The following is a 14,489-nucleotide window of genomic DNA, read 5'->3' on the forward strand; positions in this document are numbered from 1 at the left end:
CACACGATCCGCACAGTACCGGCAGGGGATGGCCGTTGCGTCATCGCCCCCGTTGGTGGTGGGGGGTTTCGGTGGTTGTCAGCTGGCTGAGATTCTTCTGGAGCACCACAAGATTTTCAGGAGCCTCCCGGCGATTCCAGGAGAGTAGGCACCTATGGAGGAATCCAAACTCACAAACGTACAAACTCCACACAGATTCCCTTCATGACCTCTGTCTTTTATATAGTATGTGGTCATTAGGTTGACAGCGTCTAGGTCAACAGTCAACATGGAAAAAGTCAACATGCATTAGGTCGAAATGTCGACACTAGCAAAAATGTCAACAAAGACCCCCAAAACCTGAGAAACTCATGTCGACCTTTTCCACGTCGTTCTTTTCCATGGGTATGGTTCTATGTCAGACCCCTCCATGCGGATCTGGCCGTGGAGGGGTTAAGTGCAGGTCTGTGATACCTTTGTGCTTGGTGCCAGCTCAGGAAAGGACTCATATAAAGTACAAGTGATAGGATCTCAGGTGTGATAAGTGCTCAGCTCTGCAGTGATTACACAGCGCTGGGACTGCAGGACAAGGCTGCCCAGCACTAATATATGTTGCGACACGCTGCCTAATACCTGGGAGACTTTGGACCCCAAGTCCATGCACACACTACTGTGACATTTCCTCCCTGTGAGCTGTGCTTGGGACATGGCAATCCAATTTGCTCCTCTCTCCGTTCCCTTAAAACGGAGGCTGCAGACAGTTGCAGTCATCCAGTGGGTTTACTCATTCCTGGCTCTTGGTAAGAAGCCCTTTCACTTTGTTTGCAGTGTGTGGGAAGGGTTGCGGGGTGGCAGGTGGAAGGGGGGCTGTTCACGTCTGCTGCGGACTCATTTTCTGCATGTTGTGGGTCGCTGGGGTTAGTGGGGCCTGCTTCAGCTTGGCTATCAAAGCAAAAAGCATGCAACTCTGCAAAAGCATGCTGCGCTGAGGGTGGGGCAGATGTAAGGTGCAGAGATATTTACATTCGGGTGGGTTATATTTTTTTCTGTGCAGGGTAAATACTGGCTGCTTTTGCATAAAGCCCATGCGTGATAGACAGTTGTATTTGTTTTGTACACTGCAATTTAGATTTCTGTTTGAGCACACCCCAGCAAAAACTAACTTTCTCTGCACGTTACATCTGCCTCATCTGCAGTGCAGCGTGGGTTTTGCATGCTTTTTTGTTTTGCTAATAAAGTTTTTTCAGGCCCTTAGTTACATAATACAATGGGAGTGGTTTTGTATGAAATTATCCCTGCAAAGGGAGGAGGGGGGGGGGGGGGATTTCTATGATTTCCTCTCATACTGTATATGACAAGGGGCAGTTTTGGAAGGCCAGATGGGGCTTGCAATGCATGGATGCACCAAGGGATACGGTCATTGGGTCATCAGCAAGTTGTTAGACAGTCATTAGGTCGACAGGCTCATTAGGTCGACATGGGGCTTTTCATTGTTTTTTGAGCCGACATGTGCCGACAGGCGGTTTTTCATGCCCTACCATCCTAGAGCGTGGTGGGAGAATAAAATAGTGCCCGAAGCATTGCGAGCGCAGCCAGCCATGTGAGGGGGCATGTGTCCATGTCGACTGTGTCAACATTCGGGTAAAAAAAAACACAGCGAAAAACCCCATGTCGACCTTTTGACTGTCGAACAAACCCATGTCGACCTAAATGCATGTCGACCTAATGGTGTCGACCTAATGACTGTCTAACAACTTGCTGGTGACGAACTGATCCGCACCCCTGCACCAATATCCAGACTGATTAGGTCCAGAATGTCTCATAAGGGGGCAAAGGCCTTCAGAGCCCCTGTTTCTGCAAAGCTAGATGGTCAGTTTATTACCATCATAGGTCCAGTCTGGGTACAAAATGTTTCACCTCCTTCCCTGGAGAGGGATCTTTATAGAGGTAGGGCAGTGGATCTTCAGGCCACACCCCCTCCCTGCAGCAGATCCCATAAAGACAGGAGCCCAGAAGGGATTACTGCCCCCTGTGGTCATTAGGAAAGAGCAACACAAGGACAAAAAGTGAGAAACAGGAGGTGAAGTCACAAGTGCGCCACAGCCCATGGCCGCCCGGGCTAGTGTATTCCCCCAGTCAGGAATGCCGTGCTCTCCTCCCTGCAGGTGCCATGACCCAGGGTATGTAGGCACTGCTGAGGGCACGTCTGTCCCATGTTATCTGCCTAGGCCTGTGGCTGGAGGACCCTAGTACAGGGTTGCCGACCCTCCCGGAATTTCCGGGAGTCTCCCGAAAATCGGGTCCCCCTCCCGGCCCCCCGGAAGGGTGGGCAACCCTCCCGGATTCAGGGGGGAACCCCGCTGAACCCGGATCGCAGCATTAAAATGCCGCAATCCTCGGGTCTCAGAGGAGGGGGCGGAGCTAAAACGGCACAATCGCGTCATTTTAGCCCCGCCCCCTCCACGGAGATCCGTGAATTAGCTGCTTTAACAGCATGGGGGCGTGGCTTAGTGATGTCACTAGCAAGCCCCCGCCCCCTGAGTGGCTGCTGAATCTCTCCTCTCCGGGCTTCTCCCGGAGAGGAGAATCTTAAAGTCGACAACCCTGCCCTAGTAGCCTCTCCTTGACCTCAGGGGCCATCGCTCATCCTAGGCCAGAAACATACCTCCCAACATGACCCATTCCAGGTGGGACAAAATACTCTGTTCCTGGACATACTTGCCAGTGGCAGTTGCAGAGGTAGGACTGCACCACTGTTGCAAATTCAAATAGGGGAGCCACACCTACCAGTGAGTCCAGACTGTGTTGTTTAGGGTGACAGTTGGTGGAGCACCCCTATCTGAATTTTGGACTGTGCTGCAGCCCTGCAACTCTGCAACTGTCACTAGCGTGGAAGTCCAGGAACAGAGCCTCTTGTCCCTTCTGGAATGGGTCATGTTGGGAGGTATGCAGAAATACTCACCATATTGGGGGAAAAGTCAGTGCAGCTGGGAGGATAGAGAATGTGAGCATAACTATCAGAACCCTAGAAACAGGCCCCATGTGTCTGGTATGAGGTGGTGGTTATTACACGATTTCTGTTCCGCCATATTGTCCTTTAAATGTCAAATTGCGCCTTAATACGCTGACCGTTCAGAGAGAGGATATGTTTTTATCTGGAATTCACCTACTCCTAGTTGCAATAAACTGTTACTCAGTGTTCTGTGGGGATGGCCTCAACCATCGATGATTTCCGACTGATGCTTTTGGCATCAATTGCAGAGATCTGATGGTTCTCCATCATCGCTGGCTATAATGTAACTGTAGGGGACATGGAGATCAGATTTACCCTCTGTATACCACGAAGCCCGCCCCCCTTCCCTGATTGGCCACCCAACCTCCACATGAGAGATGTACTGTATCTCTAGTGATGATTTCATGTCATCGATGTTAAGCACTGCTGACACCATCGATGGTGACTCATTGTAGTTCATCACTATTGATCTGTGATCTCATGGTTGGAACTCTGATCTCATTGTACTCTGTTAGGTGCTGCAGAACCCTTGTGGCGCCAAATGAATAAAAATAATTATAATTAAATATCCGTATATAATATTACTTCTATGTGATTCCAGGTCGGCGTTCCTTAGATGCTGAACGTTTGCATAGGGGAATATAATTATGCATTGGTTGCATGAGCCCACCACCGTCGTCTCCCCTCCTCCCAGTGATAACAAGGTGTCTGTCTGGACATGGTGACGAGACGTAACTCATTAATAATGTATCTGATAATTAGGCTGCGACTCACTGAGCACCACTCTCCGTGTTATCCTGCAGCTGAGCCCAGGAGAGGAGATGGGGGGTTAATTAGATACACTGTAGTTATTGGAGGGGGGTCAGGGGAACCCGGGATTGTCTTACTACACTGTCGTCTTTCTGCCATTCCTTCTACGAATGATGTTTTCCTGGTATGTGCAGCTAGGTCGACATGGGTCAAGGTCGACATGACTTAAGGTCGACATGGGCCACGGTCGACATGGGTTTAGGTCGACAGTCATTAGGTCGACATGAGGTTTTCACTGTTTTTTTACCCGAATGTCGACACAGTCGACATGGACACAGATGGAGTTGAACCGCAGCCCCTCGCATCGCTCGAAACGGTCATCTGTCAGATCAGACTTAGGTCGACAGTCATTAGGTCGACACCGGAAGGTCGACTGGCCCCAAGGTCGACAGGGTTAAAGGTCGACTGGTCCCAGGGTCGACAGGGTTAAAGGTCGACATGGGTCAAGGTCGACATGGGTCAAGGTTGACAGGAGGTGGTATGCAGGCAGGGGGTGGTGTGCAGGCAAGGGGTGGTAGGCAGGCAGGGGAGGGTGGTAGGCAGGCAGGGGTTGGTATGCAGGCAGGGGGTGGTATGCAGGCAGGGAGTGGTAAGCAGGCAGGAGGTGGTATGCAGGCTGGGGGTGGTATGCAGGCATGGGGTGGTATGCAGGCAGGAAGTGGTATGCAGGCTGGGGGTGGTATGCAGGCAGGAGGTGGTATGCAGGCAGGGGCTGGTATGCAGGCAGGAGGTGGTATGCAGGCAGGAGGTGGTATGCAGGCTGGGGGTGGTATGCAGGCAGGAGGTGGTATGCAGGCAGGAGGTGGTATGCAGGCAGGGGGTGGTATGCAGGCAGGGGGTGGTATGCAGGCAGGAGGTGGTATGCAGGCTGGGGGTGGTATGCAGGCAGGAGGTGGTTTGCAGGCAGGAGGTGGTATGCAAGCAGGAGGTGGTAGGCAGGCAGGGGGTGGTATGCAGTCAGGGGGTGGTAGGCAGGCAGGAGGTGGTAGGCAGGCAGGCAGGCAGGAGGTGATATGAAGTCAAGGGGTGGTATGCAGGTAGGAGGTGGTAGGCAGGCAGGAAGTGGTATGCAGTCAGGGGGTGGTGTACAGGCAGGGTAGGTAGACAGGAGGTGGTATGCAGGCAGTGGGTGGTATGCAGGCAGGAGGTGGTAGGCAGGAGGTGGCAGGCAGGAGGTGGTATGCAGGCAGGAGGTGGTAGGCAGGCAGGCAGGGGTGGTAGGCAGGCAGGGGGTGGTATGCAGGCAGGAGGTGGTATGCAGGCAGGAGGTGGTAGGCAGGCAAGAGGTGGTAGAGAGGCAGGGGGTGGTAGGCAGGCAGGGGGTGGTATGCAGGCAGGGGGTGGTAGGCAGGCAGGGGGTGGTAGGCAGGCAGGAGGTGGTAGGCAGGCAGGGGGTAGTATGCAGGCAGGAGGTGGTGTGCAGGCAGGAGGTGGTGTGCAGGCAGGGGGTGGTATGCAGGCAGGAGGTGGTATGCAGGCAGGAGGTGGTAGGCAGGCAGGAGGTGGTAGGCAGGCAGGGGGTGGTATGCAGGCAGGAGGTGGTATGCAGGCAGGAGGAGGTATGCAGGCAGGGGGTGGTATGCAGGCAGGGGGTGGTATGCAGGCAGGACGTGGTATGTAGGCAGGAGATGGTGTGCAGGTAGGAGGTGGTGTGCAGGCAGGAGGTGGTATGCAGGCAGGAGGTGGTGTGCAGGCAGGGGGTGGTATGCAGGCAGGCGGTGGTATGCAGGCAGGAGGTGGTATGCAGGCAGGGGGTGGTATGTAGGCAGGAGGTGGTATGCAGGCAGGGGGTGGTATGTAGGCAGGAGATGGTGTGCAGGTAGGAGGTGGTGTGCAGACAGGGGGTGGTGTGCAGACAGGGGGTGGTGTGCAGGCAGGAGGTGGTGTGCAGGCAGGGGGTGGTGTGCAGGCAGGGGGTGGTGTGCAGGCAGGGGGTGGTATGCAGGCAGGAGATGGTGTGCAGGTAGGAGGTGGTGTGCAGGCAGGGGGTGGTGTGCAGGCAGGAGGTGGTGTGCAGGCAGGGGGTGGTGTGCAGGCAGGGGGTGGTATGCAGGCAGGAGGTGGTAGGCAGGCAGGAGATGGTGTGCAGGTAGGAGGTGGTATGCAGGCAGGGGTGGTATGCAGGCAGGGAGTGGTATGCAGGCAGGGGTGGTATGCAGGCTGGGGGTGGTATGCAGGCAGGGGGTGGTAGGCAGGCAGGAGGTGGTAGGCAGGCAGGGGGTGGTATGCAGGCAGGGGGTGGTATGCAGGCAGGGGGTGGTAGGCAGGCAGGAGGTGGTAGGCAGGAAGGAGGTGGTATGCAGGCAGGGGGTGGTATGCAGGCAGGGGGTGGTAGGCAGGCAGTAGGTGGTATGCAGGCAGGAGGTGGTGTGCAGACAGGAGGTGGTAGGCAGGCTGGGGGTGGTATGCAGGCAGGAGGTGGTATGCAGGCAGGAGGTGGTAGGCAGGCAGGAGGTGGTAGGCAGGGGGTGATATGCAGGCAGGAGGTGTTTGTTACCCGGCACATATCCTGCATGAATTGTATATGGTCCTGGAAAATTCAGCACTTTTTACTGATTTTTGTCAACTGTATGTAATAAAGATTATTCTTCTTCAAAACCTATGAGACATTTTTTATGGTTTTGCGCCACAGCTATTCATTCATTCTACTCCATTTGTACTCAGAGGTGGTGTACCTCTTTTATGAATTAGCTGGCTGCATTACTATAATTGGTTGCGCATCTTCCCCACTATCCTCTGTATCATTCAGGGGGTGGTATGCAGGCAGGAGGTGGTATGCAGGCAGGAGGTGGTATGCAGGCAGGAGGTGGTGGTGTGCAGGCAGGATGTGGTATGCAGGCAGGGGTGGTAAGCAGGCAGGAGGTGGTGTGCAGGCAGGAGGTGGTATGCAGGCTGGGGGTGGTATGCAGGCAGGAGGTGGTATGCAGGCAGGGGCTGGTATGCAGGCAGGAGGTGGTATGCAGGCAGGAGGTGGTATGCAGGCTGGGGGTGGTATGCAGGCAGGAGGTGGTATGCAGGCAGGAGGTGGTATGCAGGCAGGGGGTGGTATGCAGGCAGAAGGTGGTATGCAGGCAGGAGGTGGTATGCAGGCTGGGGGTGGTATGCAGGCAGGAGGTGGTTTGCAGGCAGGAGGTGGTATGCAAGCAGGAGGTGGTAGGCAGGCAGGGGGTGGTATGCAGTCAGGGGGTGGTAGGCAGGCAGGAGGTGGTAGGCAGGCAGGCAGGAGGTGATATGAAGTCAAGGGGTGGTATGCAGGTAGGAGGTGGTAGGCAGGCAGGAAGTGGTAGTCAGGGGGTGGTGTACAGGCAGAGTAGGTAGACAGGAGGTGGTATGCAGGCAGTGGGTGGTATGCAGGCAGGAGGTGGTAGGCAGGAGGTGGCAGGCAGGAGGTGGTATGCAGGCAGGAGGTGGTAGGCAGGCAGGGGTGGTAGGCAGGCAGGGGGTAGTATGCAGGCAGGAGGTGGTAGGCAGGCAGGAGGTGGTAGGCAGGCAGGGGGTAGTATGCAGGCAGGAGGTGGTGTGCAGGCAGGAGGTGGTGTGCAGGTAGGGGGTGGTATGCAGGCAGGAGGTGGTATGCAGGCAGGAGGTGGTAGGCAGGCAGGAGGTGGTAGGCAGGCAGGGGGTGGTATGCAGGCAGGAGGTGGTATGCAGGCAGGAGGAGGTATGCAGGCAGGGGGTGGTATGCAGGCAGGGGGTGGTATGCAGGCAGGACGTGGTATGTAGGCAGGAGATGGTGTGCAGGTAGGAGGTGGTGTGCAGGCAGGAGGTGGTATGCAGGCAGGGGGTGGTATGCAGGCAGGAGGTGGTATGCAGGCAGGAGGTGGTATGCAGGCAGGGGGTGGTATGTAGGCAGGAGGTGGTATGCAGGCAGGGGGTGGTATGTCGGCAGGAGATGGTGTGCAGGTAGGAGGTGGTGTGCAGGCAGGGGGTGGTGTGCAGGCAGGAGGTGGTGTGCAGGCAGGGGGTGGTGTGCAGGCAGGGGGTGGTGTGCAGGCAGGGGGTGGTATGCAGGCAGGAGATGGTGTGCAGGTAGGAGGTGGTGTGCAGGCAGGGGATGGTGTGCAGGTAGGAGGTGGTGTGCAGGCAGGGGGTGGTGTGCAGGCAGGAGGTGGTGTGCAGGCAGGAGGTGGTGTGCAGGCAGGGGGTGGTATGCAGGCAGGAGGTGGTAGGCAGGCAGGAGATGGTGTGCAGGTAGGAGGTGGTATGCAGGCAGGGGTGGTATGCAGGCAGGGAGTGGTATGCAGGCAGGGGTGGTATGCAGGCTGGGGGTGGTATGCAGGCAGGGGGTGGTAGGCAGGCAGGAGGTGGTAGGCAGGCAGGAGGTGGTATGCAGGCAGGGGGTGGTATGCAGGCAGGGGGTGGTAGGCAGGCAGGAGGTGGTAGGCAGGAAGGAGGTGGTATGCAGGCAGGGGGTGGTATGCAGGCAGGGGGTTGGTAGGCAGGCAGTAGGTGGTATGCAGGCAGGAGGTGGTGTGCAGACAGGAGGTGGTAGGCAGGCAGGGGGTGGTATGCAGGCAGGAGGTTGTATGCAGGCAGGAGGTGGTAGGCAGGCAGGAGGTGGTAGGCAGGGGGTGATATGCAGGCAGGAGGTGTTTGTTACCCGGCACATATCCTGCATGAATTGTATATGGTCCTGGAAAATTCAGCACTTTTTACTGATTTTTGTCAACTGTATGTAATAAAGATTATTCTTCTTCAAAACCTATGAGACATTTTTTATGGTTTTGCGCCACAGCTATTCATTCATTCTACTCCATTTGTACTCAGAGGTGGTGTACCTCTTTTATGAATTAGCTGGCTGCATTACTATAATTGGTTGCGCATCTTCCCCACTATCCTCTGTATCATTCAGGGGGTGGTATGCAGGCAGGAGGTAGTATGCAGGCAGGAGGTGGTGGTGTGCAGGCAGAATGTGGTATGCAGGCAGGGGTGGTAAGCAGGCAGGAGGTGGTGTGCAGGCAGGAGGTGGTGTGCAGGCAGGAGGTGGTGTGCAGGCAGGGGTGGGGTGCAGGCAGGAGGTGGTGTGCAGGCAGGAGGTGGTATGCAGGCAAGAGATGGTGTGCAGGCAGGAGGTGGTGTGCAGGCAGGAGGTGGTGTGCAGGCAGGGGGTGGTATGCAGGCAGGAGGTGGTGTGCAGGCAGGGGGTGGTGTGCAGGCAGGGGGTGGTGTGCAGACAGGGGGTGGTAGGCAAGCAGGGGGTGGTGTGCAGGCAGGAGGTGGTGTGCAGGTAGGAGGTGGTGTGCAGGGAGGGGTGGTGTGCAGGCACGAGGTGGTGTGCAGGCAGGGGGTGGTGTGCAGGCAGGGGGTGGTATGCAGGCAGGAGGTGATAGGCAGGCAGGAGGTGGTATGCAGGCAGGGGGTGGTAGGCAGGCAGGAGGTGGTATGCAGGCAGGAGGTGGTAGGCAGGCAGGAGGTGGTAGGCAGGCAGGAGGTGGTAGGCAGGAAGGAGGTGGTATGCAGGCTGGGGGTGGTATGCAGGCAGGAGGTGGTGTGCAGGCAGGAGGTGGTAGGCAGGCAGAAGGTGGTAGGCAGGCAGAGGGTGGTATGCAGGCAGGAGGTGGTATGCAGGCAGGAGGTGGTAGGCAGGCAGGAGGTGGTAGGCAGGAGGTGGTATGCAGGCAGGAGGTGGTAGGCAGGCAGGAGGTGGTATGCAGGCAGGGGGTGGTATGCAGGCAGGTGGTGGTATGCAGGCAGGATGTGGTATGCAGGCAGGAGCTGGTATGCAGGCAGGAGGTGGTATGCAGGCAGGAGCTGGTATGCAGGCAGAAGGTGGTATGCAGGCAGGAGGTGGTAGGCAGGCAGGAGGTGGTAGGCAGGAAGGAGGTGGTATGCAGGCAGGGGGTGGTATGCAGGCAGGAGGTGTTTGTTACCCGGCACATATCCTGCATGAATTGTATATGGTCCTGGAAAATTCAGCACTTTTTACTGATTTTTGTCAACTGTATGTAATAAAGATTATTCTTCTCCAAAACCTATGAGACATTTTTTATGGTTTTGCACCACAGCTATTCATTCATTCTACTCCATTTGTACTCAGAGGTGGTGTACCTCTTTTATGAATTAGCTGGCTGCATTACTATAATTGGTTGCGCATCTTCCCCACTATCCTCTGTATCATTCAGGAGGTGGTAGGCAGGCAGGAGATGGTGTGCAGGTAGCAGGGGGTATGCAGGCATGGGATGGTATGCAGGCAGGGAGTGGTATGCAGGCAGGGGGTGGTAGGCAGGCAGGGGGTGGTAGGCAGGCAGGGGGTGGTGTGCAGGCAGGGGGTGGTATGCAGGCAGGAGGTGGTAGGCAGGCAGGAGATGGTGTGCAGGTAGCAGGGGGTATGCAGGCATGGGATGGTATGCAGGCAGGGAGTGGTATGCAGGCAGGGGGTGGTAGGCAGGCAGGGGGTGGTGTGCAGGCAGGGGGTGGTGTGCAGGCAGGGGGTGGTGTGCAGGCAGGGGGTGGTATGTAGGAAGGAGGTGGTATGCAGGCAGGAGGTGGTATGTAGGAAGGAGGTGGTATGCAGGCAGGAGGTGGTATGCAGGCAGGAGGTGGTATGCAGGCAGGGGTAGTATGCAGGCAGGAGGTAGTGTGCAGGTAGGAGGTGGTATGCAGACAGGAGGTGGTATGCAGGCAGGAGGTGGTATACAGGCAGGGGTAGTATGCAGGCAGGGGGTGGTGTGCAGGCAGGAGGTGGTGTGCAGGCAGGAGGTGGTATGCAGGCAGGAGGTGGTATGCAGGCAGGGGGTGGTATGCAGGCAGGAGGTGGTATGCAGGCAGGAGGTGGTGTGCAGGTAGGAGGTGGTGTGCAGGCAGGAGGTGGTATGCAGGCAGGAGGTGGTAGGCAGGCAGGAGGTGGTAGGCAGGCAGGGGGTGGTGTGCAGGCAGGGGGTGGTGTGCAGGCAGGAGGTGGTATGCAGACAGGAGGTGGTATGTAGGAAGGAGGTGGTATGCAGGCAGGAGGTGGTATGCAGGCAGGGGTAGTATGCAGGCAGGAGGTGATATGCAGGCAGGAGGTGGTATGCAGGCAGGAGGTGGTAGGCAGGCAGGGGGTGGTGTGCAGGTAGGAGGTGGTATGCAGGCAGGAGGTGGTATGCAGGCAGGGGGTGGTGTGCAGGCAGGAGGTGGTATGCAGACAGGAGGTGGTATGTAGGAAGGAGGTGGTATGCAGGCAGGAGGTGGTATGCAGGCAGGGGTAGTATGCAGGCAGGAGGTGGTATGCAGGCAGGAGGTGGTATGCAGGCAGGAGGTGGTAGGCAGGCAGGGGGTGGTGTGCAGGTAGGAGGTGGTATGCAGGCAGGAGGTGGTATGCAGGCAGGGGGTGGTGTGCAGGCAGGGGGTGGTGTGCAGGCAGGAGGTGGTGTGCAGGCAGGGGGTGGTGTGCAGGTAGGGGGTGGTAGGCAGGCAGGAGGTGGTATGCAGGCAGGGGGTGGTGTGCAGGTAGGAGGTGGTAGGCAGGCAGGAGGTGGTATGCAGGCAGGGGGTGGTGTGCAGGCAGGGGGTGGTATGCAGGCAGGGGGTGGTATGCAGGCAAGGGGCTGTATGCAGGCAGGAGGTGGTAGGCAGGCAGGGGGTGGTGTGCAGGTAGGAGGTGGTATGCAGGCAGGAGGTGGTAGGCAGGCAGGGGGTGGTGTGCAGGTAGGAGGTGGTATGCAGGCAGGAGGTGGTATGCAGGCAGGGGGTGGTGTGCAGGCAGGGGGTGGTATGCAGGCAGGGGGTGGTGTGCAGGCAGGGGGTGGTATGCAGGCAGGAGGTGGTATGCAGGCAGGGGGTGGTGTGCAGGCAGGGGGTGGTATGCAGGCAGGGGGTGGTGTGCAGGCAGGGGGTGGTGTGCAGGCAGGGGGTGGTATGCAGGCAGGAGGTGGTGTGCAGGCAGGGGGTGGTGTGCAGGTAGGAGGTGGTATGTAGGCAGGAGATGGTGTGCAGGCAGGAGGTGATATGCACAGCGGTGTAGCTAGGTGACATGGTGCCCGGAGCAAGGGTGCAGTATGTGTGTGCCCCCCACCACCTAATTTTTAGCAGGCCTCCCCACTTTCCTATAATCAATTATTACATTATTGCATTACATACATACCCACAAACACAAATAGCATGTACAGTATGCATACACACACACACATAGCATACCTACACACACGAGATAGATAGATACACATACAGCATGCAGTACATACATACATACATACAGCATAAAGTCATACACACAGCATACATACATACATATATACACATACACAGACACACAACATACATAAATACAGCATACATACACATGCAGGATACCTACAAACATAAAAATAGCATGCATACACACAAAACCCACACACAGCATATCATACACACACATACAGCATGCATAAACACACACAGCATATAAACCTACAAACATACATATACTGCAGCACACACTGCCAGTGGCCCCCCACACCCACGAAGCACTAACCAACACCTTTGAGGAGGAGATGAGGAGGACATCAGTCACAGTGGCCGGGAGAGGAGCTGATGCTGCTGCTGCTGCCTGCACAGTGCACATGCTTCCTGTCTGTGTGATGATTGATCCGGTCAGCTGAGCTCTGCTGTGCTGTTTGAGCTCTCTGGCCCTTATTCTGGTTGGTGCGGTCGAGCCGCATATGCGGCTCCGACCGCACCAGACGAATCCCCGCCTACAAGACGGATCGGCACGGCCGTCCGTACACGGACGGCTGCCGATCCGCATGAAAATGGCGGGGCGTACGCCTCCACCATGTTGGGAGCTGCCCCCTGCATTCGATGGTCGTCGACCATCGAAGGCAGGTCCGCACGCCGCGGCAGCTCCCACAAGCTGAGACCACACGGACAATCGTCCGTGTGGTAGCTTGTATGGGGGCTGAAAGCTGACATCCGGCGACGTCAGCTTTCCGCCCCCATGAGTTGCGTCATGGCCTCATTACCATGCATACGCCCCGCGTTTGCATGGGAACGCCCATGAAACGCGGGGCGTACACATAGGGAAATGAGGGCATGATGCCTCTCACGCCCCTATACGCCCCCTTTGCGGCGGACGAAATACGTCTGCGGCGAAGGGGGCTGCACATGCGCAGATTCACCTCTGCGCATGTGCAGATTAAAAACATCGGCGGTACGGCCGCACGCGGGCCGTACCGTCCGAATTAGAATAAGGGCCTCTGTGAGGAGCCTCAGCAGCTGAGCTGCTCTGAGCAGAGTGGCCCCAGAAAGTGCAGAGACGGAGACAAGGCTGTCTTCGTCTCTGCAGCAATTAAATAAAAAAAAACCATTGAAACATTGTTTCCGGCTGTGGCTTCAGCTGATATTGTGAGCCGGGGGCACAGCAGAGAAGACAGAGCAGGTGCCGTTAGCAGTGCATGGCGCCATTTCAACCTCTGGCGCCTGGAGCTTGAGCTCCAGTGGCTCCATGCTAGCTACGCCACTGGGTATGCAGGCAGGAGGTGGTAGGCAGGCAGGAGGTGGTAGGCAGGAAGGAGGTGGTATGCAGGCTGGGGGTGGTATGCAGGAAGGAGGTGGTATGCAGGCTGGGGGTGGTAGGCAGGCAGGAGGTGGTATGCAGGCAGGAGGTGGTGTGCAGGCAGGGGGTGGTATGCAGGCAGGGGGTGGTATGCAGGCAGGAGGTGGTGTGCAGGCAGGAGGTGGTGTGCAGGCAGGGGGTGGTATGCAGGCAGGGGGTGGTATGCAGGCAGGAGGTGGTATGCAGGCAGGAGGTGGTATGCAGGCAGGAGGTGGTGTGCAGGCAGGGGGTGGTATGCAGGCAGGGGGTGGTATGCAGGCAGGAGGTGGTGTGCAGGCAGGAGGTGGTGTGAAGGCAGGAGGTGGTATGCAGGCATGAGGTGATATGCAGACAGGTGGTGGTATGCAGGCAGGTGGTGGTATGCAGGCTGGGGGTGGTATGCAGGCAGGAGGTGGTAGGCAGGCAGGAGGTGGTAGGCAGGCAGGAGGTGGTATGCAGGCAGGGGGTGGTGTGCAGGCAGGAGGTGGTGTGCAGGCAGGGGGTGGTGTGCAGGCAGGAGGTGGTGTGCAGGCAGGAGATGGTTTGCAGGCAGGAGGTGGTATGCAGGCATGAGGTGATATGCAGACAGGTGGTGGTATACAGGCAGGTGGTGGTATGCAGGCTGGGGGTGGTATGCAGGCAGGAGGTGGTGTGCAGGCAGGAGGTGGTATGCAGGCATGAGGTGATATGCAGGCAGGGGTAGTATGCAGGCAGGAGGTGGTATGCAGGCAGGAGGTGGTCTGCAGGCAGGAGGTGGTATGCAGGCATGAGGTGATATGCAGACAGGTGGTGGTATGCAGGCAGGTGGTGGTATGCAGGCTGGGGGTGGTATGCAGGCAGGAGGTGGTGTGCAGGCAGGAGGTGGTAGGCAGGCAGGAGGTGGTAGGCAGGCAGGGGGTGGTATGCAGGCAGGAGGTGGTATGCAGGCAGGAGGTGGTAGGCAGGCAGGAGGTGGTAGGCAGGGGGTGATATGCAGGCAGGACGTGGTATGCAGGCTGGGGGTGGTATGCAGGCAGGAGGTGGTGTGCAGGCAGGAGGTGGTAGGCAGGCAGGAGGTGGTAGGCAGGGGGTGATATGCAGGCAGGAGGTGTTTGTTACCCGGCACATATCCTGCATGAATTGTATATGGTCCTGGAAAATTCAGCACTTTTTACAGATTTTTGTCAACTGTATGTAATAAAGATTATTCTTCTTCAA

The 14,489-nt window shown here is 57.1% G+C and overlaps 1 protein-coding gene across 1 annotated transcript in view; it reads left to right on the forward strand.

Moving 5' to 3' along the window:
* Positions 1 to 622: 622 nt before the first annotated feature.
* MOGAT2 (monoacylglycerol O-acyltransferase 2) overlaps positions 623 to 14,489 on the forward strand; it is a 61,642-nt gene continuing 47,775 nt past the window's right edge. The window contains exon 1 of the mRNA XM_083170332.1: positions 623 to 779. Coding sequence (XP_083026458.1) covers positions 686 to 779 — 94 coding nt within the window. The 5' untranslated portion in view covers positions 623 to 685. The remainder of the gene's footprint in view (positions 780 to 14,489) is intronic.

Source organism: Crinia signifera, chromosome 2 (assembly GCF_055691185.1).
Source record: "Crinia signifera chromosome 2, ASM5569118v1, whole genome shotgun sequence".
NCBI classification, from domain to species: domain Eukaryota; kingdom Metazoa; phylum Chordata; class Amphibia; order Anura; family Myobatrachidae; genus Crinia; species Crinia signifera.